Here is a 26,255-nt window from a genome sequence, read left to right on the forward strand (position 1 = left end):
GTTACGGGCATAACGGACAACGGCTGGTCTTCGGAAATGGTTTGGGAGGAGCGCTGAGGAGCGAGGGAGCGAGGGCAAGCGGCAACCATGGCGATGAGGAGAGGAGTCAGGCGGTGACTGCCACGAGGAGGAGAGAGTTTCTTGCAGCAGGTCTGTAGCAGGAGGGGCAGGGGAGGACAAGGAGTCTGCGTGATCCCAGTGAGGGAAGATGGAGGAATCCAAAAGGGGCAACGAGGCTCAGGACAAGCCAGAGGAGGAAAGAAGCAAACTCGACAAACCGCCAGAATCTGGGAATGATGTTGCAAGATCAGAGCAGAGAAAAGGTTCTACGAGCGCCCCGCCTGTTCCTCCTGGGCCATCAGGACGGAGCAAGCAAGACCTGAAGGAGGCATTATCTATGAATATCTTTCAACGAGCAAGGACGGAGATCGCCAAGTCGAAACTCCATCTGACGGCTGGAGCAACGAGGATACACGGAAGGTTCTCCACGTACAACAGTCAGCGTCCGCAAGAGGTTGTATCTCTGGCGGGGTTGAGTATCAAACTTATAACCTGCGGGAGCGACCATGTTCTAGCTCTCGATGCAAGTGGGAAGATACGAAGTTGGGGCAGGGGGGAATCCGGGCAGCTGGGTCATGCAAGCTTCAGCCACTCGAGCACTCCTTCCATCATCGATGAGCTCGCAAGTCAACGGGTGAAAGAGGTCGCTTGTGGAGTTGCGTTCAGTGCAGCCTTGATGGAGGGAGGACAGCTGTACACATGGGGTTGCAACAGGTACGGGCAGCTAGGTCAAGGCGATAGAACCTCCTCTGCAATACCTCGCATGCTGCCATCCATGAACCACCGCCATGTCCACTTGATGGCATGCGGTGCAGCCCATATCGTCGTGTTGACTACATCAAGGGATGTGTACACTTGGGGCAACAACAGCTACGGACAGCTGGGACATGGATTCCGCAAGAAACATTGTCTACAGCCAAAGTCTGTTAGAGTTATGAGCGGGCTGGACATCAAGCAGATCGTAGCAGGGGAGAACCATTCGTGTGTGATGACATCTTTCGGAGACATTTACACTTGGGGACGAGGAGATTTTGGACAGTTGGGACATGGGGACATGGAGAGCAAGGACATCCCAACTCTCTTGTCTCCTCTCGACCCAAAGACGCAAGCCTCACTCATTGTTTCTGGTGCAGACTTCATCATGGCTATGACATACTCAGGAGCTGTGTATTCGTGGGGTAGAAACTGTTTCGGCCAACTGGGGCATGGGGTGGATATGCATTATTCAAAGAGCAATCGGTTTCCTTCAGATGTGATATCGTAAGTGCTGGAGCAAGAGATCATTGGCCTCAAGGTGAAGTTCGTTTGTTGTAGGCCGAAGATTATTTCCTTCTTCGCTGCCAGTGAAGAGCATGACGCAATCTCCCTCTCTTCGATTTCCTGCGGGTGATATGCTTGTTAGTGCGACATACTTGCGTCTGACGACCTCTTGAACGACAGGAGTCATCATGTCCTGGCAATCACAGAGAAGAAAGACACGCTGTTTGCCGTAAGTTTTGAACCTTGACATTGATCTCGCGAGTAGATGACTCGTTGTACAGTGGGGGCGCGGTGAACATGGTCAGCTTGGTTTGGATCCACGGGATACATCTTTTCGTCCAATACCGCAGGTGCATATTTCCTAATGACTTCCTGTTGAACTGATGTTGGATTTGTTTCTTCACCTTCCACAGGAGGTGAAAAAGATGAAAGGGATGATTGTCTTGGCGGCGGCATGCAGCGAGAATCACTCGGTAGTGGTAGCGACAATGCCAGGATCGGGGCCCAAAGGAGATATGAAGGTGTTTTCGTGGGGTAGAGGATCGTTCGGTCAGCTCGGCTATGGGAGGTGATGATTGTTGAATGCGTAAGTCTTCCTCTTGAGACTTCAAGACAGTGGGAAAGTGCCAGTGATGAAGGAGACTGTCCAAGATAATCAAGGTAAAGGAAACTTACACCCTTACTGTCTACCTGACACATCGCCAGGGGCGAAGGGGCTGCTTTGGAAGAGAAGCACTGTGCGCCCGACAACTTCATTGGGTTTCGCCGATGCGACAAAGAAAGCTTCATGGAAGTCCTCCACAGATACTTCTTTCAAAGTCTTGCCCGCGGGGTAACTGACCAGCTCCTTGAGTTCTTCGCCTGATGCAAGTCAACAGCAAATCTTCTACTCGTGTTCCTCAGATGCTTGTTGAGCGTCCAGCAAGCTGTGAGCCAAGGCTGTCATCGATGTACAAACAGTCTGTCAACTCCATGGAGAGCCTTTCAAGCTCAGCCATGCTACAATCTCAGCATAGCCAATGGTGAGTATGATACCAGGACCAAGTCCTCGATACTGATGAAGAATTTAATCCAGGGAGCCGACATTGCAATCACAGGACTCGTTCACCCGAATAAGCAGCCTGATAACAACGATGGATACGAGCAAACTCGCACAGAGAATCATGCTCTCGAGGAAGCGCGACAGGAAGCAGCCGATCAAGTACCCATCGACCCCAACTCGAGCTCGCAACCCTCTGATGCCTCTTGACAGGGTGCATCCCGATGACCCGGAGCCCCTCAGCATGGCCGAGTTACTGAGGTGATTCCGAAGTATCTCAAGATCAGCTGACAATCTCTTAGACTCGTCGATGAATACAAGGAATCCTATTGAAACAATAATGCCGCACAAGGTAAGAACGCGGCGTCCAATTATGTTATTGCCCTTTCACTAACATGGTCGATTAGAGATATCGCGAGTTGTTGCAGAATAAGAATGCATCAGTCTGTCGTGATATGTTCAGAATGATCTTGTTCCCCATAACCTCGAGATGAAAAGATCATCAATCTCAAACCAAAAGGTTTAACTTCGTAGTCGAAGCAGAAAAAAGTAAAACATGACGAAATAGCTCAAGTCCTTTAGATGTGGAGGAGCGTCTCCGCATTCATTCATAGCTCGAAACAGAAAAACTATCCCAAGATTCGGCGAGGAATCATTTAAGACTTCCACTGGTTAACAGCCTCGACGTACTTCTGCATTGCCTCGTCCTTGGACATGCCTGAGAAAAAACGTTATTGTGGAGCATGCGAGACTTCCAGATAATCTCACCTTTGTTCTTGTTCCATGCCTCCCACTTGGCTTTGCCAGAAAAGTCCAGCATTCCTGGCTTGGCGGTGTTGCAATCCCCTTCCTTCACCTGAACAAATACAATCAGGTTACGTTGCGACCAGCTACTGCAGCGTTGAACATTCGCAAGAGGACGAGGAAGGTGTGTTTCTACCTGCTTGAACCACCCATAGAGGAGCAGCTGCTGGTCCTGAGAGATCTTCTTCAGCCCATCGTTGCTGCCCGACGCCGCCAGTGCTGCAGCTGCTTCGAAATCTTCGGCGAGGCCCATGATTGTGTCACCACAGAGATACACAGGGGGTGGGGTGCTTCTAATAACATACAAGGACGGGTAGTCCTCTGTGTGGAAAGTAGTCAATGGACCCCTGGTATGAAATATAAGTTGGGGGAGGGGGGGGTGAATCATCATTCGAGTTCTCAGTATCACTGATGCAGTGCAGTGCCGGCCGGCCCGGCGGCCAGGGCCCGGCCCGGTCTGAAGAGTCTACAGGCTCGCTTTACTCAAAGTTTAAGTTAAAATCAGTACGAGGGCAATAAGGAGAGGAGAGGAGGCTTGACCCTAACACTGCCGCACTGACCGTACGGCGAGAAGAGAAAAGACAGCGAGGACCAACCCTCCGCATCCTGCCTACTGCTGTCCTCCAAACTTAACTGATACATTCACTTAACTCCGCCGCAGGACCATTCCCCCGCGCCATGCCCATGATGTAGTCCGACGGTCGTGGTGGCCGCCGCCGAAGGAATGATATGTCCTTTTAATTTAACTTAACTTCCAGTGAGTAAAAGGCTTGATCATCCGAGTCACTTTACTGGCCCGGGTCCGGAGTCCGGGGCTAGTCATGGTAGGTAAGAAACCGTTGAACTCACTACCTAATGTCAGTTGAACACTCGACCGTGAGAGGAAAGAAAATGAAATATAGGAGGAAGGTTTCAAATGTGAGCTGGAAAACAGGTAGTCACCTGCTGAAATCATATCGTTGCAGTACGATTAAGGTAGGAGCTCTAGGCAAGACGTGCTTCACGTTGGACGATGGCGAGGACGAAACGACTGACCGAGGACCGTGACGACTCGAGGGACAACCGTAGATCGAAGACTCCCAGACTTTCAGCCTCGGAAGAAGCCAACGACGATGGTGATGAGACCGAAAGTGACGAGGAAACAGATGTGAACGAGCATGTGACGGGAATTGGGATTTTGAGCAGATTCCGTGGGCTCCTCCACAAGATTTCTTCTGAGCTAGATGATGACAGCGACCCATCACTCGCTCACGTCAAAAGTGATTGTTCCAGCATACAACGCTGGGTCAATGAGCGGAAGATATTGTTTGTCGGACCAAATGGAGTGGGAAAGAGCTGGATTATCAACATTTTGTTGCTCCTAACGACGGAGCTTCCAAGTACATATCGGAAGGTCAACGAAGGAAAAAAACCAGTCAAGACAGCAAAGGGCACATTAGATCCTTTGATGCAAGATGGATATAGCTTTCTTCCTCCTGTCATCATTCCTGAGTCAACTCCATCGAGGCATAAAGCCGGATCAGAGATGTTCAAGGCCCTTGCTGAATACTGTGTAAACCCGAGTTGGAACGCCTCATGCTGTGAGTATATCTTGCCGAGTAAGGAGAGAGGAACAGCCACCACGCCTTGCTTGATTTCAGTGGTCTACAGCCCAGTGTTCTGTCTGGTGATTACTTTCGAAAAGGAAGAGAAGCTACGAGAGAAGGCTTTCCAATGGGTCCTAGCAAACCAACAAGTTCTGGATGGAGAACGAGATCGCAAGGATTTGAATGGTCCCGATTATCGATGGAAGCACGAATACTTCAAACAATTAGTGAGTGAAAGTCAGCAATTTGAAGAAGGCGACGCAAGGTTCAAAGACATTAAAGACCAGAATGCTCTTCAGCTCAAAAAGATTGTCAGTTCGAGAGCTGGAAAAATTCAAATCTACACAGGTAGAGGGGTTGACTTGCATGCTGAGCGAGAATTTATTCGCGATCAGCTAAATCAAGTTGTAATGGAGGAATACAGAGAAACGATTTGCATGGTAAAGAGCTTGCGTGTTGGTGTCCCGTCATCACTCGTGAAGGGTGGGGGGATGATCTCTGATTGTCCAGGTACTTGAATACTCCAGATGTCCTGCCTGACTTGATGTCATTCACAGGGTCAGGGGACACCAATGCCGTCCGATCCAATGAAATGCAGAAAGCCATCAACGAGCATGAGATTGTGATCGTGGTATCCAACAGGGCACTCGACAGCAGCAAGGAAATCTGGACTGAGGTGAAGAACTCAAATTTCTTCTCGAACTGTTTCAAATATCCCCATGAATATCATCTCATCGTTCTACACTACAACGAAAGGCAACAAAACAGGAATGATCTTGAGAGAACGCTTGAAGGAGACTTTCATGTCGAGGATAAAAACAAAGAAAATATGAGGACAAGAAGCAGGGAGCATATACTTGAAGCTTTCAGGAAACTCGACAGGTCAGGGCCAGAATCTGATATAAACGAAGAGTGCTTCACTATTCTGAATATTTCCCCAACTTTATTCGCTTCGATGGAATTGAATGCATCTTTTCGTTTGGAAAAAAAGGCAGAATTGGATAGACTGGTTCAGTTCACCGAATGTGGTGAACTCTTTGGAATCTTGAACTGTGCCAATTCTGCATCTTTGAGACAAGGCAAAAAGATCATTTCAGACGCATTGGAGGAATTGGAAAGATGTTTCATGAATCAAGTCAGAGGCAAGTGGGAAACATTTCCTATTGATGACTTCAAGAAACGAACCAGGGGTTTCTTGTCTATGATAAGAACGCAAAATACAGTACAAATGGACAAATTCCTGAACTTTGTATCAGATTGTATTCAGGACCTGACAAAAAGAATTGAGAAACTTGTGGAAAGGTTTTTGATCACCAACAAGAATTTTCTGGACAGATGCTCTAGAAGATCGAAAGAACAATGGAGAGATTACCCTTCACAAAAGCTGAGCCAGACTATCGAAATAATGAATATAGATTCTGCTTTCCGGGACCGAACTCTACAAAGGAGAATGCAAAAGCTTGTACTAGGGCCTCTGCGCAAGAAGAGTATTGAATTCGATCCCATGATACGTAATGTTGATGAGGCTCTATTGGAATTGAATGGAAAAGTCGTGAAGGAGATCCGTTCATTCATTACAATATGTTACGAGCAGTTCAGCAATGATTCTTTATTCAAAGACATGTTGAATGAATACTGCAAGTTGGTCTCATTTAATTTGAATGATAGGTCAAAGAGGTTTTTCTGCTTCGGGCGAAAATCCTTACACATCAATCAGCTTGTACTTGACGGGACAATATCTTGGAAAGCTCAAGAATCAAGTTTGAAAAAGATGATGAAGGAGTGGTTTCAGGACAATGCAAAAGACGCTCGAAGTCGGAATCAGAAGTTGTTACCTCCGAGGACACCTGGTCAGGCTATCAATGATTTTGAAGAATATATCGACAAATTTTTTCAATATTTTGCCTCTGAATTGCAGGCTAAGGTGATCAAACAAATCACCTACCAGAAGGAGCAATTGAAAAAGCATTGGGTCGCTTTTGGAATTCCCAAACACAAGAAACCCACTCCAAAACAGAATCAATCGCTTCAATATGCACTGTTTGCATTTCCTCAATGGCTTGAGGAAAACTGTGAGCCGGAAATGATCAAAAAGGTGGGTATTTCAGGATCAACGACCTCGCAGCTGAGCAACTATCGAAAGAGCTTAAAAGAAATCTTTCCTTCAGACGACATTCAACAGATCAAAGAGAAGCTGAAGCATGAAACGCTGGAGCAGATTGCAAGAGATCGAGTTCTTCGGGTGCTTGATATGCACTTTGATGATCGTGAGGGGCCGATTGTCAATATCCCTTTGAGACCTGCTCACGATGCTGTTCTCAACATCGATCAGTTTTCTTCATCACTTTTCTTCTCGGTCGATCCTCTTGAGGTAACGCAAATGAAGCAATCATTGAGCGATCGTGCATACAAATTGTGGCCAGATGATGGTGATGGAGACGAAGATGAAAACAAGCAAAGTCTTTTCCTGTCCGTCGCTCATCAGCTCTGGGGAGGGTCCAAGAAGAAGATCGTCGAAGCTCATGCCTACCAGCTTCGTCAGGCAGTATGTCTGACCATTTCAGAGCAGAATGCAACACATGAACTCAGAGCTCGTTTCATAGATCGATACAGGGATGTCATCCCGTCGTCATTCAGCGATTGGCACAACTGTTGGAAAGAGTATGTCGAGCTGCAGGCTAACTTATCCAGGACCGGCGACATGCTGTGCCTGCGTGTGATCTTTGATTGCGTTCTCCACATCCAAGTCAACGTTCTCGTGTGGTGTCCGGGAGATTCTCCCTTTTGCTTGCGTTCAACGGAAGCACATCAATCCGCCTATCAGCTTGCAGTGATTGGCGTAGACGATGCTGATGATTCCAACAGTCAGTTTGTGTTTCGTTCCGTAGTCAAGCTGGAAGATGCAGCGCTCGAGCCTGAAAGAGGTTTGAGACATGTCTTACAGCCTTCTGACCAGGACAAGCTGGTTTTGATGATTGGTACCTCCTTGGCCATGAATCTGTCTCTTCATCAGAAGCTTTTTGATCACCTGGAGAAATATCACGGGCAACAAGTTTCTCCATGCGTTCCACGTTCTGTTCGAAAAGCTCTTCGCTCGATTTCAAATAATAGCAGGGATTCAAATCGAAACAAAGCAAAAACAGCGCTGAAGCACATAGAGACTATCCTCGACAAGTCGTCATTTTGGTTGCTGGGACTCGAAGAGCGGTACGAACAGGAGCTGAACATGCGTTATGCGCTCGCCAATGTCAACAAGAGGCCGAAGCATCTATTGAAGTTGTTGAGGTCACGGGGTAACAAAGTCATTCTCGTTGCAGAAAGCAAAGATCCGCTGCACGCTCAGTGCAAGGACGAACGACTTCCTGTGTTAGAACCTTTCGACAAAACTGGTACGGGACTCTTTCAGATCATGAAAAAATCTGGGGGGACTGGAAATCCTCAACTGAGTTTCACATCTGCTCTGCTGGAGCAAGCAACAGCGAAGTGAACGAGCTGGTCAGCTTGTTTGGAGTGATAAGTTTCCAACTGAAACACTGACAGGGATGAAATTGAAGAGTTGAAAGCGCTCTAATGCAACGCTGCCAACGTATTGAAAGCCGCGGAATCCTTGGCGAAGACAAGGACGCCTTGATATGATTCATTCTACCATACAGCTAATTGATTGAAACCTGCTGCCTAAGGGGTTATGCCTTGCCGTTTATCTTATAAGAGCTCGTTTAATAGATCCTCAGTCTCACAGATGCAAGTTGCTGCTGCCGCTCCTGCTGCCGACCTGCCGGGAGTTTGGGCGGCTCGGAGACTTTCCACCTGGCCTCGAGATGACCATCGGGATGGTATCCGCATCCTCCAACTTATTCGGTGCCTCCTCCTCCTGAGCCTTGCTCGTCCAACTGCCCTTGCCAGAACCGTTGCTGCGATGCAAGTTAGGACAAGAGCAAGGGGGGCGAGAGCAACGACTCACCCCTTGATCGAGGCGAGCAACGTAGATTGCGTCTGCTGTAGTGATGCCCTCATTTGCTGCCTGATGGACGCCAGCTCCATCCGCTTCTGAGTGGCTGGGGAGACGTTGCTCGAGAGCTTCTCCCTCGATAGCTCGCTCAGCTGACGATTCTTCGACGGGCTTCCCGTCTCCAACGTCCCCTGTGACGGTGACGTGGCAACAGTCGATGGTCTCTCTTGCTCAGCGTTGTGGGGCTCCGTCGGCCCCAGATGGAGCTGCTTGCTAACATGATGCGCCGGGGCAGACCGAGGAACTTCACCTTGTGCGTCTCCTCCATGCAGCGATGAGGAAGGTCGGTAGTTCACGGTCCTTCGCATCAGCAGGCTTCCCTTCCTGCTGCTACCAAGGTCGCGATACACAGAGACGTCGAGGGAGTGGCCGAGGAGCTGTCTCGGAGCAGTGATCCACGGTAGCACATCACATGGGCTCAGGACGGTCGTGAAACGAATTTCTCCCGCCACGGACCTGGGGAAGAGAATCTTCCGGCCCTCGTTGCACTCCAGCGCGAAAGGAAACTCGTACTCGGGCTTCGAGCTCAGGGAAGAACCCACGATCTCGACGATGAAAGTTCCTCTGATGTCTATCTCGTCGCCATCCGGCAGTCTCATCTGCAGGAAGTAGAACTCCGCATTCTCTGGATTCTGCAGGCTGTCAGCGACATTGAACCGGGCTGTCTGCTCCAAGTTGACGTTCACTTCTTGGTTCTCGAGGTCGTGCAGGGAGTTCCGGTGCGGCTGTGTTGTTGACATTCTGCGCTGGGGTTTGTGCATAAAGTCCTTCAACTCAGCCACGTTGTCTTCGTCCGACTCTAGCTCCTCCTCCTCAACCTCCAAGCTCTCCACGTCGTAGTCACCATCGGCACTTCGGCCATGTCTTGATGGGAAGTGATCGAAGACCGGCCCTCCCGTCCACCGCATCCCTCCAGCAGCGTGCACCTCTATCTCCCTCGGGTTTGCTGATCCCGTGGAGCTGAGGGGCGTTCGTCTCGCGCTCGCGTCATCAGCCCGCGTGCTCTTGAAGAGCGGCTCCATGTCCCCCGCCTCGTCCTCCACTTTCAGCAAGCCTGCCTCACGGTAGAGCCTCTGCTTGAGCTTCTCTCTGCGCTGCTGAAACTCCGAGTCGATCGCTTCTCGCAGCTGCCGCTCCTTCCCTGCCGTGTACGACACCATCTCCTGCGACTGCCTGCTCGGCCCCACCAGCCTGCCAGCAGAGAGCAGACTCTCCCGCTCAGCAACGTTTCTGTTCACTGTCTGCAGGCGCTCAGTGCCGGCAGTGGAAGCTCGCACATCGTGCGACTGCTCCTGCACGTTGTTCTCCATGTTGTTCTCCATGTTGTTCCCCAGCATTGCCTCGCGCCATTCGCCGGTTCCTTTGTCTATCGTCTTCACAACATCGCCGGGCTCCAACACGTCCGCATAGCGATGCCTGTTCGACCAAGATTTCTTCTTGGACTGAGTTGAAAGTGGCTTGTAAAAGTTTCTTACGTTCTTCTCCCTCTCTTTAATCTCATCCAGTCGGTTGATCACCATGGTGTACGTCAGCACCATCTTACCTCAGTAGGGTATGTGGTTTGAAGAAACGAGCTTCCTCACAACCTGATGTTCAAGAATGGCACCAGATGACTTTCTTGTTGTAGCTCTGACCGTGCACGATGCTTCGATTGTCCGCAATCAGTTGTCAATCAGTTCCATCTTGCTGAATATACATCATCAATGAGCTGATACTGATATGAATTGGAGATCGTTCCTTTCACGTCCTGTTCTAATTCCCCCGATTCTCTACGTCCTCTCCTTCTTCTCCTCCCGCTCCTCTTGCTCTTGCTCTTGCTCTTGATCTTGCACTTGCACTTGCTCTTGCTCTCCTCGCTTCTTCCTCTACTGTCGTCCCCCACTGCCTCTATGGGATCAACGCAACGGACCTTTGACGACCCACCCCCTTTTAGATCACAATTTTTATCCATACCACCCCTATATTTCATTATCGTCGGAAGATGAAGGGACGGGACCTAATGACTACCCCACCCTCCTAAGAAAACGACTTTACGTTTCGCTGCCCCACTCGAGATTATTATGCAGAAAAGTATATTGTCGTTGCTGTCTTCGCAAGCTTCGCGGAGGGGGTTATAAACACTGTCGAAGAAGGGGGTACTTCGCATACCCGAGGGGGGGTCCAGCATGCCCGAGTCAGTTGTGAGTCACGATCTGAAACGATAGCGGCAGCAGCGTTTGACCTGCCGGCTCAGGAGGATGCTTGGGAGATGCTCAGCATGCTACCGCATGATCTGCGAGTGCAAGTGGAAGAAGGCTCAGGAGGAAGAGAAAGAAGCCAAGACGCTGCCAGCCCACCAGCGCGGGTTCGACGTCAACAGCAGGAGCAGCCCGACCTCGCGATCAAGCAAGAGAGCAGTTGACGTTCGACCCCAGTCAACGTGGGGGTCAAGACCGATGGCAGGCCCTCGCTCGCCAGTCAGCTCGAGCATCGACCTCAATGGGAACCCCAAGGCAAGGGAAGGGACTCGACAACCTGCCGGATCGGATCCGAATGGCAACGGGGCTCATGGAAACACTCCTTCGAAACCCACCAGTGCTCCCCCCTCTCAGCGACGGCCCAGCAGCAGTGGCGTACTGACTTCGAGGGACGAGACGAACAGGAGTGTCGGCTCCAGCATCATACAGGCAAGTCGTGATGGAACTCGGCAACGTAGCCAGCGAGGCCAGGTTGATCCATCCAGCGGCAATTCCAAACAAGAGAGCAGCAGAGCAAGCGTTGCCGCTCTATCTGTCGAGTGCAAGCACGAGCATGCAACTGAACTTTCTGGAGATGATACTCTGTGTGATCAAGAAGCCCTCGTTGCTGTGAAGAAGCAACAGGTTGAAACGATCCTGTACGTGAACCAACACGTTTCCCGGCCTCAGGCGACAAGTGAAGATCAGCTCCGAGCAAGGTCCGAGGGTGATGATGATGTTGGGGCAGAACACTCGGGTTGCAGAAACGAACTGACGAGATCAATCGACCTGCGAGAGGATGAAGCCGCTCGTGCTCACTCGGCCGGGTTGCTTCTGCCGCATTCTCCCACCAGTCCTAATGTACAGGAGAGGGAGGAGGAGGAGCAGCAGGGCAAGGAGCAAGGTAATGCCTCTTGCTCCAGCACTCCTCTGGGGGACGATGAGCTTGCAAAGCTACAACTCAATCACGATGACTCCATACTTCCACTCGACGATGTTGAACGATCATACTCGCACCTGGAGGACTCAGGTTGGTCAGTCAAAACCCCGTCCGAGGATGGCAGAGAAACGGTGGCCGATATCTCTCAAAGCTGCCAGGCAGAGGAGCGAGCCGATGGCGTGGAGGACGTCGAGCTGCGCTCAAAGAAGTTTTCGTCATCGTCCTTCCCGTTACCTGTCACAGCATCTCCGATGTGGAAAGACGTTGAACCAAACGGAGCAGACTCAGGAGGGCTGCCATCGAAGCAGCTGCATGGCAACAAGAGTGAAGTCAATGAAGAGGATCTCTTGGAGTGGTACTGACGATCTTCCCTTTCCCTCCCTTCGTTGTGCCCTCTCACTCACTCCGAGTCGCAGGGTGCACTCAGTGGTGGGCAGGCGGTATACTTTGGAGGAGCTGAGGGATGGACACATACTGTGTAAGATCGTGGACAACGCTTACGATGGGACCTTCCCCATGAGGAGGATCTATCAAGTCGCCACTCACGACTACCAGCGAGAAAGGAACTTCCACGTCCTGCACTTCTTCCTCAACAGCCTGGGTGATGTGGACTGAGAGCGGGTTGAGTTGAGGGGAGTGACGACCCTGCAAGGTGTCAAGACTGAGGTCAACGTGGCGTCGTTGTGGGAGGCGGGCCCGGGGTCTCTCCTCAAGTTCTTCGACTGGCTCCGATCACACTGTGAGGATCTGCAGCGGCAGCGCTTGAGGGCCTCGCACTGCTCGCCTCCTCATGGGTTGTGGAAAAGCCTAGACGATGTAAGCCAAGTCGTGCTGCTGCTGCTGCTGCTGCTGCTGCTGCTGCTGCTGGCTGCTGGTCCTTGCTGCTGCTGCTGCTGGCTGCTGCTGCTGGCTGCTGCTGCTGCTGCTCCACCTCCTCCTCCACCTCCTCCACCTCCTCCTCTCCCTCTTCCTCCTTGCTGCTGCTGCTGCTGCTCTTGCCCCCGTCTTCCCTTTCTCAGCTGAAACGACTTCTTGCCCTTTAGTTGCAGCCGACATACCAGGCTCCCAAGGCGAACGTCTCCTGGCGCACGTTCCCCATCCTTCCGATCGCGAGTCGCGGGCTGCAGGCGCGAGCGACCGATCAGAGCGGCTCCAACACATTCACGAAGCTCACGCAAGCCGATGGGCTCGTGCGGGTGGCTGGATGCCACAAACTTGAGAGCGTCAACTCGCCGGCGAGGAGGCCCTCGTTCCCTGAGCCTTGTCCTTACTGCAGCTCCACGGTCGACAAGAAGTTGATCTGCGAGATGCAGGAGCTGGAAGTGACGCAGCAGCTCGCCCGTCTGCTGGACTCAATCCGAGCCAATGACTCCAACAACATTCTCGTCCAGCAGAGCCTCGACGTGCTCGAGAGCTCGTTGGCTCGCACCGAGTCTCTCTTATCGCAGCTCCTCTTGCAGGTCAATCCTCCTCACGGCTCGATGAGAAGTGCAGGACAAGATCAGCGGCCGCGTCGATCGCCCCCGTCCCCGCCCTCCACTCACAGCTTTCTCAGAGCCAAGATGTTGAGCTCCTGCTGCAAGGCCAAGAACAAGGTCTTCAAACTTAGACGAGAGCGCAGGAGGTCTTGTGACCGCAACGAGCGACGGGAAGAGGAGGAAGAAGATGAGGATGAGGAGGAGGAGGAGAAGCACCCGACTCTTTGGCACACGGCTCGCTCTCACAGCCACTCCAACGAGGAGCAGGTGGAGAATGGTCATGTGACCCCAGCGAGGTTCTCTCATGGCAAGCTGTCGTCGATCTGCTTGGACGAGCCGAGCAGGTTTGACTCTCCTCCCTTCCTCGCCTCCCCTGTCTCTCAGCCCTTCAATCGCCGCAAGAGGATGCTGGACGCCAGCTCGAACGAGGATGATGATGATGGTGAGGAGGAAGAGGAGGAGGGAGACTTTCAGGGGTGTCACAGGAGGCTCGGGGACGTCGGGCTGATCGTCGGCTTCGACCAGGCCCGGAACTGCCTCACGGTCCAGCGCATCCGAGCTGGCAGCGCAGCTGAGAAGTGCGGGGCGATCGAGGAAGGGGACCAGCTGGTAGGCATCAACGGATCCTCCGAGCTCCACAGCCCAGGAGAGGTCGAGCAGAGGCTCTTGGGCGAGCACGGCAGTCTCGTGCGGGTGAGGCTGAAGAGGCAGTGGAACATCTTTGACGTGACCCTGTCAAGAGACTCAGTCGTGGCCCTGTGGATCTAAGGGAGGGGCCGCCCCCTGTCAACATCAAGTAGGTTGTCAAGCTGTACATTTCATTCACTTGTTGTAAAGAAGCGGAAACGGATCGACGAGCTGGGACTCAGCTGGGTCAGGCCCGGTTGGAGAGGAGAGGCCTCTCCTCCGCCTTCTTCGACTTGTGGGTATTGTCAAACGCGTCGTCCATGTACTCGGGGAGCTGCGCCTGGCTCGTCTCGTATTCGTACGAGATGGAGGCTAAGGCTCCCAGCGCCATGGCCAGCGCGAAGATGTCGTACGTGATGTCCACCGACTGCGTCAGGGCCCAGGCCGTGACCAGCGGCGAGAGAGCCCCGGCGACCCTCGAGCTGGCACTGCAGAAGGCGATGCCGGATGCCCGGTGAGTGGTGGGGAAGAGCTCGGCCGCGAACACGTAGAGGATGCAGAACGGGGTGTTGATGAGACTCTTGAGCACCATATTGCCGATCAGGAAGTCCGTCGACTCCGTGAAGTAGGGGACCACCAACGCCATGAGGCTCGCGGCGATGAAGAAGACGAGGATCGATCGCCGCCTGCCCACCCCCTCCATGTCCACGATCATGATCCCCAGAATGACTCCCGGAATCTCTGCGAGGCTCGAGAGGAAGACAGCAAAGAAGGCGTTCTCGAGCTGCATGTGATATCGCTGCTCCAAGGCGATGGGGTAGATGAACACGTGCCCGTAGTAAGTGAAGCAGCACACAAACCATCTAGAGTACTTGTCATGTGCAGGTCACAAGCATGAAGAAGTGAAGCATACATGATCATCATGAAGGTCGTGATGGACCTTAGCTTACTCGAGAAAAGCTGTACAGCACGCGTCAGACCACAGCGTCCGCGCTCCCTCCTCCATCACATCCAGGACAAGCCAGGAATCTCGAGGCGCCTCCTCGTGGTGGACGTGCCTGACACGACCGTCCTGAGAGTTTCAACGGTCAATCAGAGGTGACTCGCAGAGCCTCTCGGCAGTCAACCTGCAAGAGAGCACTCCGACTTCCCGTGTTGACGACCGCCACCTCCTCGAGCAGCGCGTCCAGCTCATCCTCGCGGCCCTGCAGGAGAACCTCTTAAGACCCGCGAACCTCCCGAGCTGGACACGCACCTGAGTCAAGAGGAAGTGCGGGCTCTCTGGCATGTAAAACCATACTAGCGGAACTGCAATGATGTCCGGCAGCACGCAGGCGATCAGCAAGGTTCTCCACCTGCAGCAGGTTGCGGTCAGAGGTCACGGGGAACTCAGGCAGAGCTTGCCAGTCAGGGGAGGTGTCGAGCGTGTGGATGATGATCCCAGCCAAGCACACGAACATCTCTCCTGCCGAGAAGGCGAAGCCAGACAGCGCCATGCCGTAAAACCCTCGGCTCTTGGAGGGCGTCAGCTCCACGAGGATCGTCATGGACACCGGCAGCTTGCAGCCAACCGCGAAGCCAACGAACATGCGCAGGATGCAGAGAGTGATGAGGTCGGGAGAGAAGGCAGAGAGCGTAGCTGCTATCAAGAAGAGGACCCCGGAGAGCACAAGCGTGTTCCTCCTACCCCATACATCCCCAAGGTAACCACCGACGAGGTTCCCAAATAAAAAGCCTTGACAAGCATCAGCGCATCAAACGTTCCTCTTGTCACTCACCAGTGAAAATGACGCTGGCAAGGAGTCCTTCCTCCAGCTCACTCAACCCCCACTCCGTATGCAGCGCTGAATACAGCAAACTGCACAGTCAAGTGGTCAGGTATGCCACCGGCAACGTCGCTGTCTGTACCTGATAACCACCATCTCCATCCCATCAGTAATCACCATGAGCGCGAATATGAACAAGAGGAAGTACTGGAACCTGGTCATCATCAACATATCAGTATAATGACGCAAACCCAAGACCATCGAGCTACCTCCCCATGCCGATTGCATTGATCTGATCCTCGACAGTCGGGGCCCCTATGTTGCCCGTATCACCATGTAGGGCTTCGAATTCTGTTCTCCGCTCAGACATGCTGCGAAACTTTCGACGCTATGCACGAAGAGAAGACGGGCTCCCTTCAATCACCGCAGTGCTCTCTCACAATAGTGCCCACCAATCTTCACCTGAGGATCCTGCAGGGAAACTCAACATGGAGTTTGTGGCAACAAGGACGAGCAGCACACGGATTTCAACTCAATGAAAGACAGCATGTCATACCTCGTCTCTTCTTTCTCTATGAGCCTTCCCCTTCTTCCCCATCCCCCCTGCCCTCTTTTTGGGCATTGCGAGACATGGCTTTTCGCCCGTGGTCACCCATCGTCACTGGTCTCCACCTGACCAGTCACTGAGAGTCAACTTTTAAGTCGGTCAAGTCACTGAGTCACCGGCGGGCCGCGGCGGTGACCGGACGGTCCGACGGTCCGGTCCGGCAGTCACTTACCTTTTACTCAAATCATGGGGCGCGGCACGACTCATGATCTAACTTCGGCGGTCGGACGTGTCAGGCCACTGCAGTGCGGGCCGGTCACAGGGCCCCGCCGGGTGACTCCGCGTTTCAAGGAACTTTTCATAGGGAATCACGAACTTTTGGGTGTCGTCAAGGCTCAGGGGGATTTCTGCTTCTGCGATGCACAGGCATGGGGTGGAGAAGAGGAGGGGGGAGGAGGAAGCAATGGAGCAGCAGGGAGAGAAGGAGGAAGGGAACGACAAGATGTGCTGAGAGAAAGAGGACAGGTGGGACAAACAAGCGGTAAAGTGGATCAAAGCTGCTCTTCCTGCCAGGGAGGCCAGTGACAGCCACTGGGTAACTCGCTGAAGAACCTTGGTTATGCTGCCAGCAGAGGAGAAATAGGAGAAAGTCAGGGTTAACTACAGGATTGACAAGGCGTTTGACTGACTCAGCCAAAGTTTTTACGATCTTTGTTCATATTTGTTTCAAGTATGTCCACGAAGATACCCGAGTGGGTGAACACAGTACTCAAAGACAAGGACAATCAAGAAGCTGTCAGCTCGATCTTGGAACCAAGAATCATCCTGCTGAAGAATCCAAGAGTGACTCAATCCATCTCTGCTGCCGGGGATACTGTACCGGGCTTGCAAGAGATCTCCAAGAAATGTCCAAAAATCTTTGGCTACAAGAGGGTGGTTGATTCTTTGTTGGAGGTGCTGCGATGGAGTTCTGGATTGAGTGCACCACGTGATGGCATCGTGCAGCATCAGCTCACATGTTCGCTCTTGATGGCAGGTCACGAGGAGCTGGAGGTTTGGCCCATCTCGCTGGTTCAGGCGTATCTCGAGGACGCATCGGAGAAACGGATGTGGGTGGATATCCCACAGGCGTCGGTTCTCGTTTCGAACATCCTGACTGCATTCCCGGGGCAGTCTGATGCCACGTCGGTCGTGTCAGACACCAAGTCACAATCGTCATCGAAGGAGCCTGACAGCAAACGAAGAAAGATCGCGGCCTCGGAGTCTCCCTCGCTCCGCCCAACCTCTGCCAACTCGGGGGCGAGTGCATCTTACTTCAACGAAGAAGGCATGGAGAACCTAGAGCTCTCTTCTTCCTCCGGCGCTCCAGCGGAAAAGTCTCCGGTCCGCCCACGGTTCAGGAGCGCACCACTGCAGCAGGAGATTGCAAGGATTTCCTTGGAGGTGGTGAAACGCTGCATCGACCCCTCGACCAGCAGTGAGGCAAATCAGAAGCGTCTGCAGAACTTTCTTCGCGTGCTGTCCCACTTGGTGGTGTACGAGCCGATCAGGAAGATGGTGGTCCAGAAGTTGGATTTCTGGATCAACAACCCCAACCTCGTCCGTTACGTGAAGGAGATCCTCCCCCGGCTGGCCGTCTCTTGTTTGCAGGACTCTGAGATGGAGAGGGACACCATGGTCACTCTGCTCCGAATGAAACCCAAGGCGAACGCCATCCAGATGCACAACGAGGCGATCGCGACGATCTGCAAGACCAACATTCACTTCCAACACGTGGCCATGTACCAGCTCATGGAGTCCGAGATGCGATCTGGAGATTTGCAGGCGAACAAGGCGCTCAGGAACATGCATCAAATAAGCACTCTTTTCAAGAATGCTGGCTGCGCTCTGTTCTCCACCGAGCGAAGCCCTGAGAGTGGCAGTGGGCTGGAGAGACATTCGGTGTTTGACTTCGGCATTGGAAGCATTCAGTACGTCGTGCGGGGCAAGCTCAAGACGTACAGCCCCGATACATTGAAAGGTGATGCATCTAAAGATCGTGTTGTGGTGGCGTCGGAATCCGATCTCTTCGGCGACAACTCCGATGCTGAAAACCGTGACGTGTCTCGAATCCACGACTTGGCCAACAAGCTACACAGCCTAGGAGCAGCAGGATTGGTTCTGATTGTAAATTCTTCACCTAAGAATCAAAACCCCAAGTCATGGCAGCCGGGAAAGCTGAACATCCCTGTGGTAGTCATGCCGGCTTCAGAAGCATCTGTGAGTTTCATGGAGGCCTTGCGCGCAGAGAGTTATGCAATCATGGGAAGAACTCCGAGAGAAGTCGAGCTTGCTTTCACGCTGAAGCTACTGGCCAAGGATGCAGATAATTGCGACCTTTTACCTGTTCTTCTTCGCAAGGTCCGACCCTTTCACTCTGCCCTACCCCCATCCTTCTCGTTTTGGATTTCTTTTGTTTGTGTTCTCACTCTCAATCGACAGGTTCTCAAGTGCTGTCAGAGTTTCCAAGGAACCCCCGAGCTTGATGCTGTTGCTCTCTGCAAGGCAATTATGGATCCTGTCGAAGAGATGGAGCATGAGCCGTCCGAGGAGGAGCGAAGTAAGTGGGCATGGGCGATGGTGGAGCTAGTCTGCTTCGTCTGCATCTTCGTTGCTGGGCAGACGGTGGAGGCCGTGCAGGCGCCGGTACATGCGGATAGAGGAAATTTATCGAGCAGCGAGCAAAGATTAGACAAGTCGATGTCAAAATTTCGCTATCAGGTTGTAAGGATTCAAGAGATGGCCATCTTGTGGTTGTCAAGGGTGCTTGTGCGATACTTGAAAGGGGAAAAGTTCGTGGCAGCGGTGACAAAGTTGCTTTTCTGCGACAAATCTACGTCATACGGCTCAGAAACTCTAGTCCTTGAGACGCAAGAGAAAGCTGGCATCAACCGGCTGCAGAGTGACATGGCTGTGACGGAAACATCACTCCTTGAGATCGCGTCGTGGGGGAGGAGTCGACCAACGGGCTTCTTGGTGGAGCCTTGGCTGGTGTTGGATATCCTAGAGAAGATTATCTCACGAGCACTTTCCATCGTTGGCAAATCATCCCCTCTGCCGAGCGACGATGGTGGAGATAACTTGGATAACCTTGAGATCTCTGTGATGGGTGAGCGTGCGATGTTTTGATTGTCTGCCCCTCTGATTGCGATTCATGTGTGGCAGGCGTCAGCATCTGGGAGGTCATACTGGAGCTCTGCACGTATGCGAACTTGTATCCATTCCTGAAAGGATTGGCTCCCTACGAGCGGCTGTGGCAGGTCGGGCGACTTGAGATCCATGGCTGCAACTCACTTTCCTTGCTCCCCAGGCTTACGTCATCATTACCATCCTTGCTGCTCTCAATCCAGAGACCCTCGGGCAGGTGGCATGGTCGAGCATCCCGACTGTTCGGGTGATGCTTCAGATGCTGGTGATGCGTCGATTCTGCTTTCCACCTATCCGCACGGGCCAAGGGAATGCAGACGAGATCAAGTCTCCTTCGCATCCATCGAGCTCACAGAAGGAAGAAGAAGTCAACGAAGTCCTCCAACAAGACCTGATCGCCAGGAACAAGGAGTTGGCTGCCATCGATCTGGCTCGCCAGCAGCTTCAGAGCACAGTGAGTGTTTTTGTCCCTGCTCTTTGCAGTCGGCATCATCTGAGGTCATCACAGAATTTACCGGAGAAGGAGAGGTTTCAACAGCTCCTAGAGATCTCTGTCGTTGTCAACCCCACGGGGCCAGCACGCTCTCCACCGAAGGAGAAGCTGGCGGATCTTGAGAAGGTGAAAATCTCTTGATGTTTGTTTGCTGCGTGACCTTCTTCGTTCAGTTGGACACGAAAGTTGGTCTGGGGAACATCCTGCGGCAGTCACGGAACCCCGACATGTTGCTCGAGACGATCAAAGCGCATGGCTCCGACTCCTCTTGTGTGCAGTGGCTCGGTGAAGTGATCTCGTTCGGAGAGCTGTGCTGACTCAGTCTGCAGGCGACATCCTGGAGGTGTATCCCTCCACCGTGGAAGCTCTGCCGGCAGTCACCATCTGCCAGCTCCTGTACAATCACGTGGAGCAGAATCTTGGAGGTAGGAGCGCACTTGCCGTCCTCTCGCTGCTCGCTGACCCCTCAAATTCAGTCAAACGACTCGTGACTCGCCTGGCCCGCTCGATCAAGACTAGCACTGCTGAGGTATGACAGAGGCGGGCAGAAGTGCTGGACCTCAAGACTGATTGTCATGGCAGACGTGGGAGCAAGACTGGATGGGAATAACGTTCTTCGTTGACTTCCTTGAGAGCATCGATGAGGGCAAGAGGAAAATTGCCGTCAAGGCCCTTGACCTGATCACCTCAGCCGTGACAAACGATGCTGAAGGGTCCGTGGTGCCGGAGCCGAACTCCAAGACTCCTGTAGAGTTTGCTGCCCCCTCGTCAACTCCCCCCTTGAGGTCGGAGGCTGACACAGCACAGGCCTCTCCTGTCCTTTCTCCCGAGATCCTGAATCAAGACAAGCAGAACCAACAGCAGGAGAGCTGGTTGAAGGCTCTTCTGGCCCTCGACGTCCCAGATGCCCTGCGTGAAAACCTGCGAAGCAGATTGCTCGGGGCCTTGTTCACAGAGACCGATGTTCAGCTGCTCTTGGATTATCTGCTCTGCCTGCGATCCATGCAAGATGTCATCTCAGTCTCCCTGGCGCAAGAAGTTGCAAACTTTGTTCTGAAGAGAAGAGTCCTGGTGACGTACTTGTCTAAGCTCGAAGATGGCGCCCACGTCCTCCGCAAGACACTCCTCGAGGCGATTCAAGCAGACCGCAAGGACGAGATGGAGGACGAGAGTTTCGTGAAGATCGGAGACTATGTGATGACGAGGGATCTCGCTCGTGCCGGCATCCATGCCATCTGCTTGGAGGATGAATTCTGTATGGAAGGAACGGAGAACTACGAGGAGCGGGAGAAGTTGATCTCAATCCTGGTCTCAGATCACGCAGCGCTCTCTGTCCTCGAGCTCGACTATCACGATCTCCTCATCATGCTTCAGTCTCAGCTCCAACGCCTCGTCGATGCGGCGCTGGGAGTCTGCACGGCCCAGCAGATGGTAGAGTCGCTCAGCGTCTTCGGCCTCAACGTCAAGGTGCTGGCTACCATTGTCTCTCGGCTTGAGCAGAGCCCAGCCGACGTCGACCTGAAGTCTCAGATCCAGCTGGGCACTGGTGCTCGCATCGTGAGGATGTTGTCCTCTGACTTCCCGCGCGAGTCATCGTGGCTGTCGGAGCGTCTCGAGCTCTCTTACGGTCCCCCGAAAGTCCTCGCCCCTCCACCTGTCGACGACCTCCTCCTCGACTTTGCCGCTCACAAGGAGCTGGCGCAGGAGTTGGACCTTGACGTGGCGAAGAAGGAATTTCCCAGCTGCCTCGACTCTCTACGTCAAGCTGTCGGGGGCGGCGACCTGGATCACTTGAAACTAGAGATCTGCTTCCCCATGTGGAGCTCAGCAGATGGAGGGCTGCTGAGAGCGGTGCCCTTCTGGTGGGCCTGCAGGGTCGCATCGCTAAGGGAGAGGAGCAGCACGTGGGGGCCGGTCTGGACGTTGACGTTTGAACCAAAGGAAGACGCGACCCAGAAGATCTCTGCCGTGCGCAAGAGCTTTTGCCTCCTCCCTGGCCACCTTGCCGTCGACTTTGGGAGCCCGGATCACAACGTTCTCTTGTGAGTGACATGAACCTCTTTGAATCATGACGTCTGTCTCGCTATCGATTCGTTCTCTGACTTTTCCTTGGCTGTTTCTTCTGTCTGCACCTTGCACGTGATGTTCTTGTCCTGCTAGTTGGAGGTTGCAAGGGGATACTTCTTCGGTGACGAGGACCTTCTTTGTCGGGGAGACGATCATGTTAAGGTGAGAGACGCGCAGGACGATCTTGTGAGAAGGATGAAGGAGAGACTTTGACTTGACTTGTCTGTTTTCAACTTGTTTCGATTTTCTCGAGCTGTCATTTGCACGAAAAGTGACTTGCGTTTTCGTTGTCTCAGCTCGGAGCGTGTGAAGGGAACGATCGTCTCCATCAACACCAGCGGGAAGGTGAGCGTGAAGAAGGACGACGGGAGCACGTGTGAAACAACTATGGAGGGGCTGCTGCCGTTGGGCGAGGAGGAGAGGTACCCCTGATCACATCTGAAGCTGCTGGAGCCGTTGAACGAGTGATGCACGCAGGTCGAACCAGGATGCGCACTTTCATGAGAAACTCCGTGAAGCCCTCGAGGGCCCCAAGTCGTCGGGCCTGGCGTTGCAGGGCAGCAACATGGACTTGGACGAGACAGACGTGAAGTCACGTGGCGTCTGGGGCGAGTTGGTTCTGGACATGCTGCGCCAGTCGCGGGATCGTCGGCGTTACGGTTCCTCCTGCGACCTCCTCTATGCTCTGAACGCGCTGTCGATGGTGAAAGGCTCCTCGGACTCTCTGGGGGAGATCGTCGCCTCTGCTTTCTCGGTGGGCAACGGAACTTCTTCTCGTCATGCTGTCTTGTGCTCTGCTCTTCTCCAGCACGACCGGGGCTCGGGCTTGCAGGCGTGTGCCTCATTCCTTCTCAACCATCTTGTCTTCCGCAAGCCGCAAAGCGCCATGACATTTGAAGGCTCAGGAGAGTCAACGTGCGAGGGTCAAGTCGACTGTGCCATGGCGCTCGACGTTCTGTCTGCGTGCATGCTGGGGAGCAGCAGGGTGAGAGAAGGAGACTGGGGTGAGGGAGGAGGGGGAGAAGTCTCGGAGACCAAGACAAGGAAGGAGAACAGCGGCATCGGAACTGGACTGAGGAGGCTCAAGGCGGAGGAGTGCGTCACGCTCGCTCTGCTCATCGTCTGCGAGAGTCTGGCAAACGAGCAGCGGGGAAGCATCAGAATGGGGAGGATCCAGCTGCTGCTGGAGGGAGTCGCCAACGAGACTTGCTCGGCGAGTGCCGTGCGAGATTGCCTGCTCGATATCTTGACAGGGGCACACGGGGACTCTGAGGCAGGAAGTGAAGGGGATGAGAGAGGGATGGAAAGGGGGAAGGTCGACAGGGTCGATGCTTCCTTGGAGCTGAAGTTTGCAGCTCTAGACCTCTACGAGCGACTCAGGATGTCCCTTCCTCTCCAGCTGTCTGCAAGAGCAGCGGGATTGCCAGTCGTTGCCCAGCAGGAGCTCTTGCAGATCATGCAGGAGCTCAAGGGGGATAGCAGGAAAACTTCTTCGAGCACTGCGCTGATCCGACAAACTGCCAAGTTGGACAGGCTGTTGCAGGTTTGTGACTGTGACGATCTTGTCTAGTCACCCTTTCTTTGGCTCATTGTTCTTGGTTTTAATCCCAACCCCTCCATCCCTCTGATCTCTCGCTCCTGTTCTTTGCTCATGGACGGCTAGCACTTGACCTGACCTTGACCGCAGAACGTCTTGATCTTCCTGCAAGACAAGTCCAAGGCCCAGGAAGCCATCGTGGTCGCCCGACAGATCGCATGCGCCCATCCCGCGCTCATCGCGAACCACATGCTCTCCATCCGCTCCCTCTGCTCGGGCAAGGCGATGCTGCGACTCGCGGACTTCGTCGAGGTGGGAACATGCCCTTTCAGCTGGGGTGTATGTGAAGGTTGATGGCAGAGGAACGGACCCCAGCTCTTTTCCCACGTCATCACCATCCTAGAAGCTGCGAAGCCTTTTTCGCTCAACAGCCCGTGAGCCACTCTTGCTCCCCATCCTGCTGCTGCTGTGTCTGTAGCTTTTGCTCCTCCTCCTCGCTATCGTCCTCGTCTTTTCGTGCTCGTCCAGATCATTTATCTCCTCTCCCTTCTACCTGCTTCTCTTCTGGCCGGACTTTCTCGCCTTCGCCTGGTCTGACAGGATCCACCAGTGCGCTCTCTCTCGTCCTCGAAGAATTCTTCTTCCTCTACGCCAGCACCGCCAGGAGGGAGGAGCTGCTGAAGCCGCTGCTGAGCAAGTTCATGGTGCGTTGCTGCCTCTAGGTGCCCCTGAGCTGACGACACGCCAGGGACTTTGCCTGAGTGTCGTCAAGTCCAGCTCACCCTCAGCTGGACACGTCAGAGAGTAATAAATTACTTGACACCTTCGGTGCTGCCAGTTGTCTGACAATTGAACAAGGAATGTTCCCCTCCTCGAGAAGCTCTGCGGTTGGTACCCAGGTGATACTTCTTCCAATCCTTCTCGCCCCTCTCCTTCTCTCCTTCTCTCTTTCGTCTGCTGCTTCGCTGCTGTCCTCTTTCCTCCTGACTTGTTGCAAGACGTTCCCGAGTTGCAAGCCCTCCTGGAGTTGCTCAACCCGTCGAGCTTCGTGAAGGTCTGTGTGAGGAGGAGGAGGAGGAGGAGGAGGAGGAGGTGGTGGTGGTGGTGGTGGTGGTGGTGGCGTACTGGCGTTGACGGCCTTGCAGGGATTGGGACTGCAAGAACTTCACGGTGCCAGCCGTCAAGTGGAAGACATATCGTGAGTCAAAGCAATTTCTCCTCCTCCTTTCCCTCTCCCTTTTTCTCTCCTGCTCTTCTTTCTCTTCTTGCTCTCTTTTCCGTTCCTGTTTCCTTCCCTTGCCTGGAGCTCCTTTACCTTGAGATTCCCTCCCTCCTCTCTCCTTGCTCTTCCCCTCCTCCTCTCCTTCCTGCTGACACTCCAGCAGCTCGCGTCTTCGACTGAGGAGGAGCATCCGCATGATTGGGACAGGAGAGCGAGCGAGCGAGGACGAGTCCTCTGCCTACCGCGGTCTGACGCAGGTGGGAGGAGGCGCGTTGACCCTTCGAGCGCTGACGCAGCCCAGGCGCTGGAGGAGGCAGACGCTCTCATCACTGAGGAAGTAAACTTGCAGACGCTGTCCTGCCTTGAGAGGCCTCTGCTGGACCTGGTGAGTGCAGGGAGGACTGAGGAGGAGGAGGAGGGAGGGGGGAGGTGTTGGAGGAGGAGGAGGAGGAGGAGGAGGAGAAGTGAGAAGTGAGAAGGAGGACGAGGAGGAGAAGTGAGAAGGAGGAGGAGGAGGAGGAGGACAAAAAGAAGGAGGACGAGAAGGAGGAGTGAGAAGGAGGTCGAGGAGGAGAAGTGAGAAGGAGGAGGAGGACTGTGTGTCTGTGGGGGTTCAACGAGGAAGGAGGAGATAGAGATGATCATAGTGACAGCTGAGGGCGATTATGGGGGAGGAGAGAGGAATGTAGACAATGACTCATTTCACTGCAGACAACAGCTCGAAGCTCTTCTATCCGCATTCTCGTCTATCGCCTCCTCCTCCGCCTTGCGCGGATCCTCCCTGAATCGGCTACTCGAATAGCCAACAAGTATGATCTCTCCTCTAAACCCTTCTCATCCTCCTGCTCTTCTCCTGCTTCTTCCGCTCCCGTTCTCTTCTCCACTCAACCTCTCTCATCGTGGTGCAGGCACTTCCTCTGCATGTGCTCTGAAGACGATGGTGTTCAGCTTTCTGCCACAAGCTTTGCTTCCCAAGTGAGTCTCGTACTTACGTCACCTCTACTCCTCCTCTCCCTCTCTCCTCTCCTCCACTCCTCCATCCATACCTGAACACCTGCCTGCCTACAGATGGTTCACATTTCTGCTCCTACGGCACCGAAAGTTTTGCGGAAGCTGCTGGCCATGGTGGGACCTTGGTGCTTGCGTAGAGTTCTGATGACGAGGGCAGGCGCGAGGAGGAAGCAAGACGGCAGAGAAAGAACTGATGCGCGCGGTGCAATCAGGTGAGGGGCTGGCAAGAGATTGTGAGCGAAGGGGAAGGAGGAGGAGGAGGAGGAGGAGGGGGAGGGGGAGGTGGAGTGGGAGGAAGGGAATGAAAAGGAGAGTGAGGGCGATTGAGGAAAATGGAGTGGCAAGGGAGGTGAGAGGCTGAAAGGTCTTGCAGGGTTGGAGTATCACTGCTTAGAGGCTCGGTGAGA

General features: G+C 53.5%; 7 protein-coding genes across 7 annotated transcripts; 5 read left to right on the forward strand and 2 right to left on the reverse strand.

Annotated features, from left to right (window-relative positions):
- The first annotated feature begins 188 nt into the window (after positions 1 to 188).
- GUITHDRAFT_161991 (hypothetical protein) lies at positions 189 to 2,921 on the forward strand. The gene is made up of 12 exons (XM_005836894.1): positions 189 to 1,320; positions 1,375 to 1,446; positions 1,501 to 1,549; positions 1,602 to 1,670; positions 1,734 to 1,888; positions 1,937 to 1,980; positions 2,026 to 2,152; positions 2,199 to 2,342; positions 2,396 to 2,521; positions 2,573 to 2,620; positions 2,662 to 2,711; positions 2,767 to 2,921. Exons 1-11 carry the CDS (start codon positions 209 to 211, stop codon positions 2,690 to 2,692), a joined length of 1,977 nt encoding a protein of 658 aa, XP_005836951.1. The 5' UTR covers positions 189 to 208; the 3' UTR covers positions 2,693 to 2,711; positions 2,767 to 2,921.
- Positions 2,922 to 3,018: 97 nt separating this feature from the next.
- On the reverse strand, positions 3,019 to 3,353 carry GUITHDRAFT_55292 (hypothetical protein; the record flags this gene model as incomplete). The annotated part of the gene is made up of 3 exons (XM_005836895.1): positions 3,019 to 3,077; positions 3,128 to 3,215; positions 3,300 to 3,353. Coding segments are annotated over 3 exons (201 nt in total), but the record flags the coding sequence as incomplete, so codon positions are not given.
- Positions 3,354 to 4,175: 822 nt separating this feature from the next.
- GUITHDRAFT_104368 (hypothetical protein) lies at positions 4,176 to 8,236 on the forward strand (the record flags this gene model as incomplete). Its single annotated transcript, XM_005836896.1, has 2 exons — positions 4,176 to 5,097; positions 5,307 to 8,236. The coding sequence occupies 2 exons, from the start codon at positions 4,176 to 4,178 to the stop codon at positions 8,234 to 8,236; spliced, it is 3,852 nt and encodes a 1,283-aa protein (XP_005836953.1).
- A 134-nt stretch (positions 8,237 to 8,370) lies between these two features.
- Positions 8,371 to 8,827, forward strand: GUITHDRAFT_151349 (hypothetical protein). The gene has a single exon (XM_005836897.1). The coding sequence runs from the start codon at positions 8,489 to 8,491 to the stop codon at positions 8,798 to 8,800; it is 312 nt and encodes a 103-aa protein (XP_005836954.1). The 5' UTR covers positions 8,371 to 8,488; the 3' UTR covers positions 8,801 to 8,827.
- A 2,168-nt stretch (positions 8,828 to 10,995) lies between these two features.
- On the forward strand, positions 10,996 to 14,160 carry GUITHDRAFT_104370 (hypothetical protein; the record flags this gene model as incomplete). The annotated part of the gene is made up of 4 exons (XM_005836898.1): positions 10,996 to 12,269; positions 12,331 to 12,515; positions 12,567 to 12,730; positions 12,964 to 14,160. 4 exons carry the CDS (start codon positions 10,996 to 10,998, stop codon positions 14,158 to 14,160), a joined length of 2,820 nt encoding a protein of 939 aa, XP_005836955.1.
- Positions 14,161 to 14,266: 106 nt separating this feature from the next.
- Positions 14,267 to 16,155, reverse strand: GUITHDRAFT_104371 (hypothetical protein; the record flags this gene model as incomplete). The annotated part of the gene is made up of 10 exons (XM_005836899.1): positions 14,267 to 14,882; positions 14,933 to 14,979; positions 15,029 to 15,091; positions 15,147 to 15,224; positions 15,275 to 15,300; positions 15,350 to 15,658; positions 15,707 to 15,754; positions 15,798 to 15,877; positions 15,928 to 15,999; positions 16,055 to 16,155. The coding sequence occupies 10 exons, from the start codon at positions 16,153 to 16,155 to the stop codon at positions 14,267 to 14,269; spliced, it is 1,440 nt and encodes a 479-aa protein (XP_005836956.1).
- A 909-nt stretch (positions 16,156 to 17,064) lies between these two features.
- GUITHDRAFT_135658 (hypothetical protein) lies at positions 17,065 to 26,253 on the forward strand (the record flags this gene model as incomplete). The annotated part of the gene is made up of 26 exons (XM_005836900.1): positions 17,065 to 18,732; positions 18,814 to 19,480; positions 19,537 to 19,631; positions 19,682 to 19,972; positions 20,027 to 20,137; positions 20,185 to 20,296; positions 20,341 to 20,436; positions 20,488 to 20,540; positions 20,594 to 22,053; positions 22,172 to 22,240; positions 22,375 to 22,500; positions 22,556 to 23,621; positions 23,766 to 23,927; positions 23,976 to 24,049; positions 24,094 to 24,319; positions 24,364 to 24,419; positions 24,474 to 24,514; positions 24,614 to 24,669; positions 24,761 to 24,813; positions 25,001 to 25,094; positions 25,139 to 25,222; positions 25,549 to 25,646; positions 25,746 to 25,812; positions 25,906 to 25,962; positions 26,006 to 26,060; positions 26,222 to 26,253. The coding sequence occupies 26 exons, from the start codon at positions 17,065 to 17,067 to the stop codon at positions 26,251 to 26,253; spliced, it is 6,969 nt and encodes a 2,322-aa protein (XP_005836957.1).
- Between the last annotated feature and the right edge of the window lie 2 nt (positions 26,254 to 26,255).

Source organism: Guillardia theta (assembly GCF_000315625.1).
Source record: "Guillardia theta CCMP2712 unplaced genomic scaffold GUITHscaffold_16, whole genome shotgun sequence".
Taxonomy (NCBI): Eukaryota; class Cryptophyceae; order Pyrenomonadales; family Geminigeraceae; genus Guillardia; species Guillardia theta.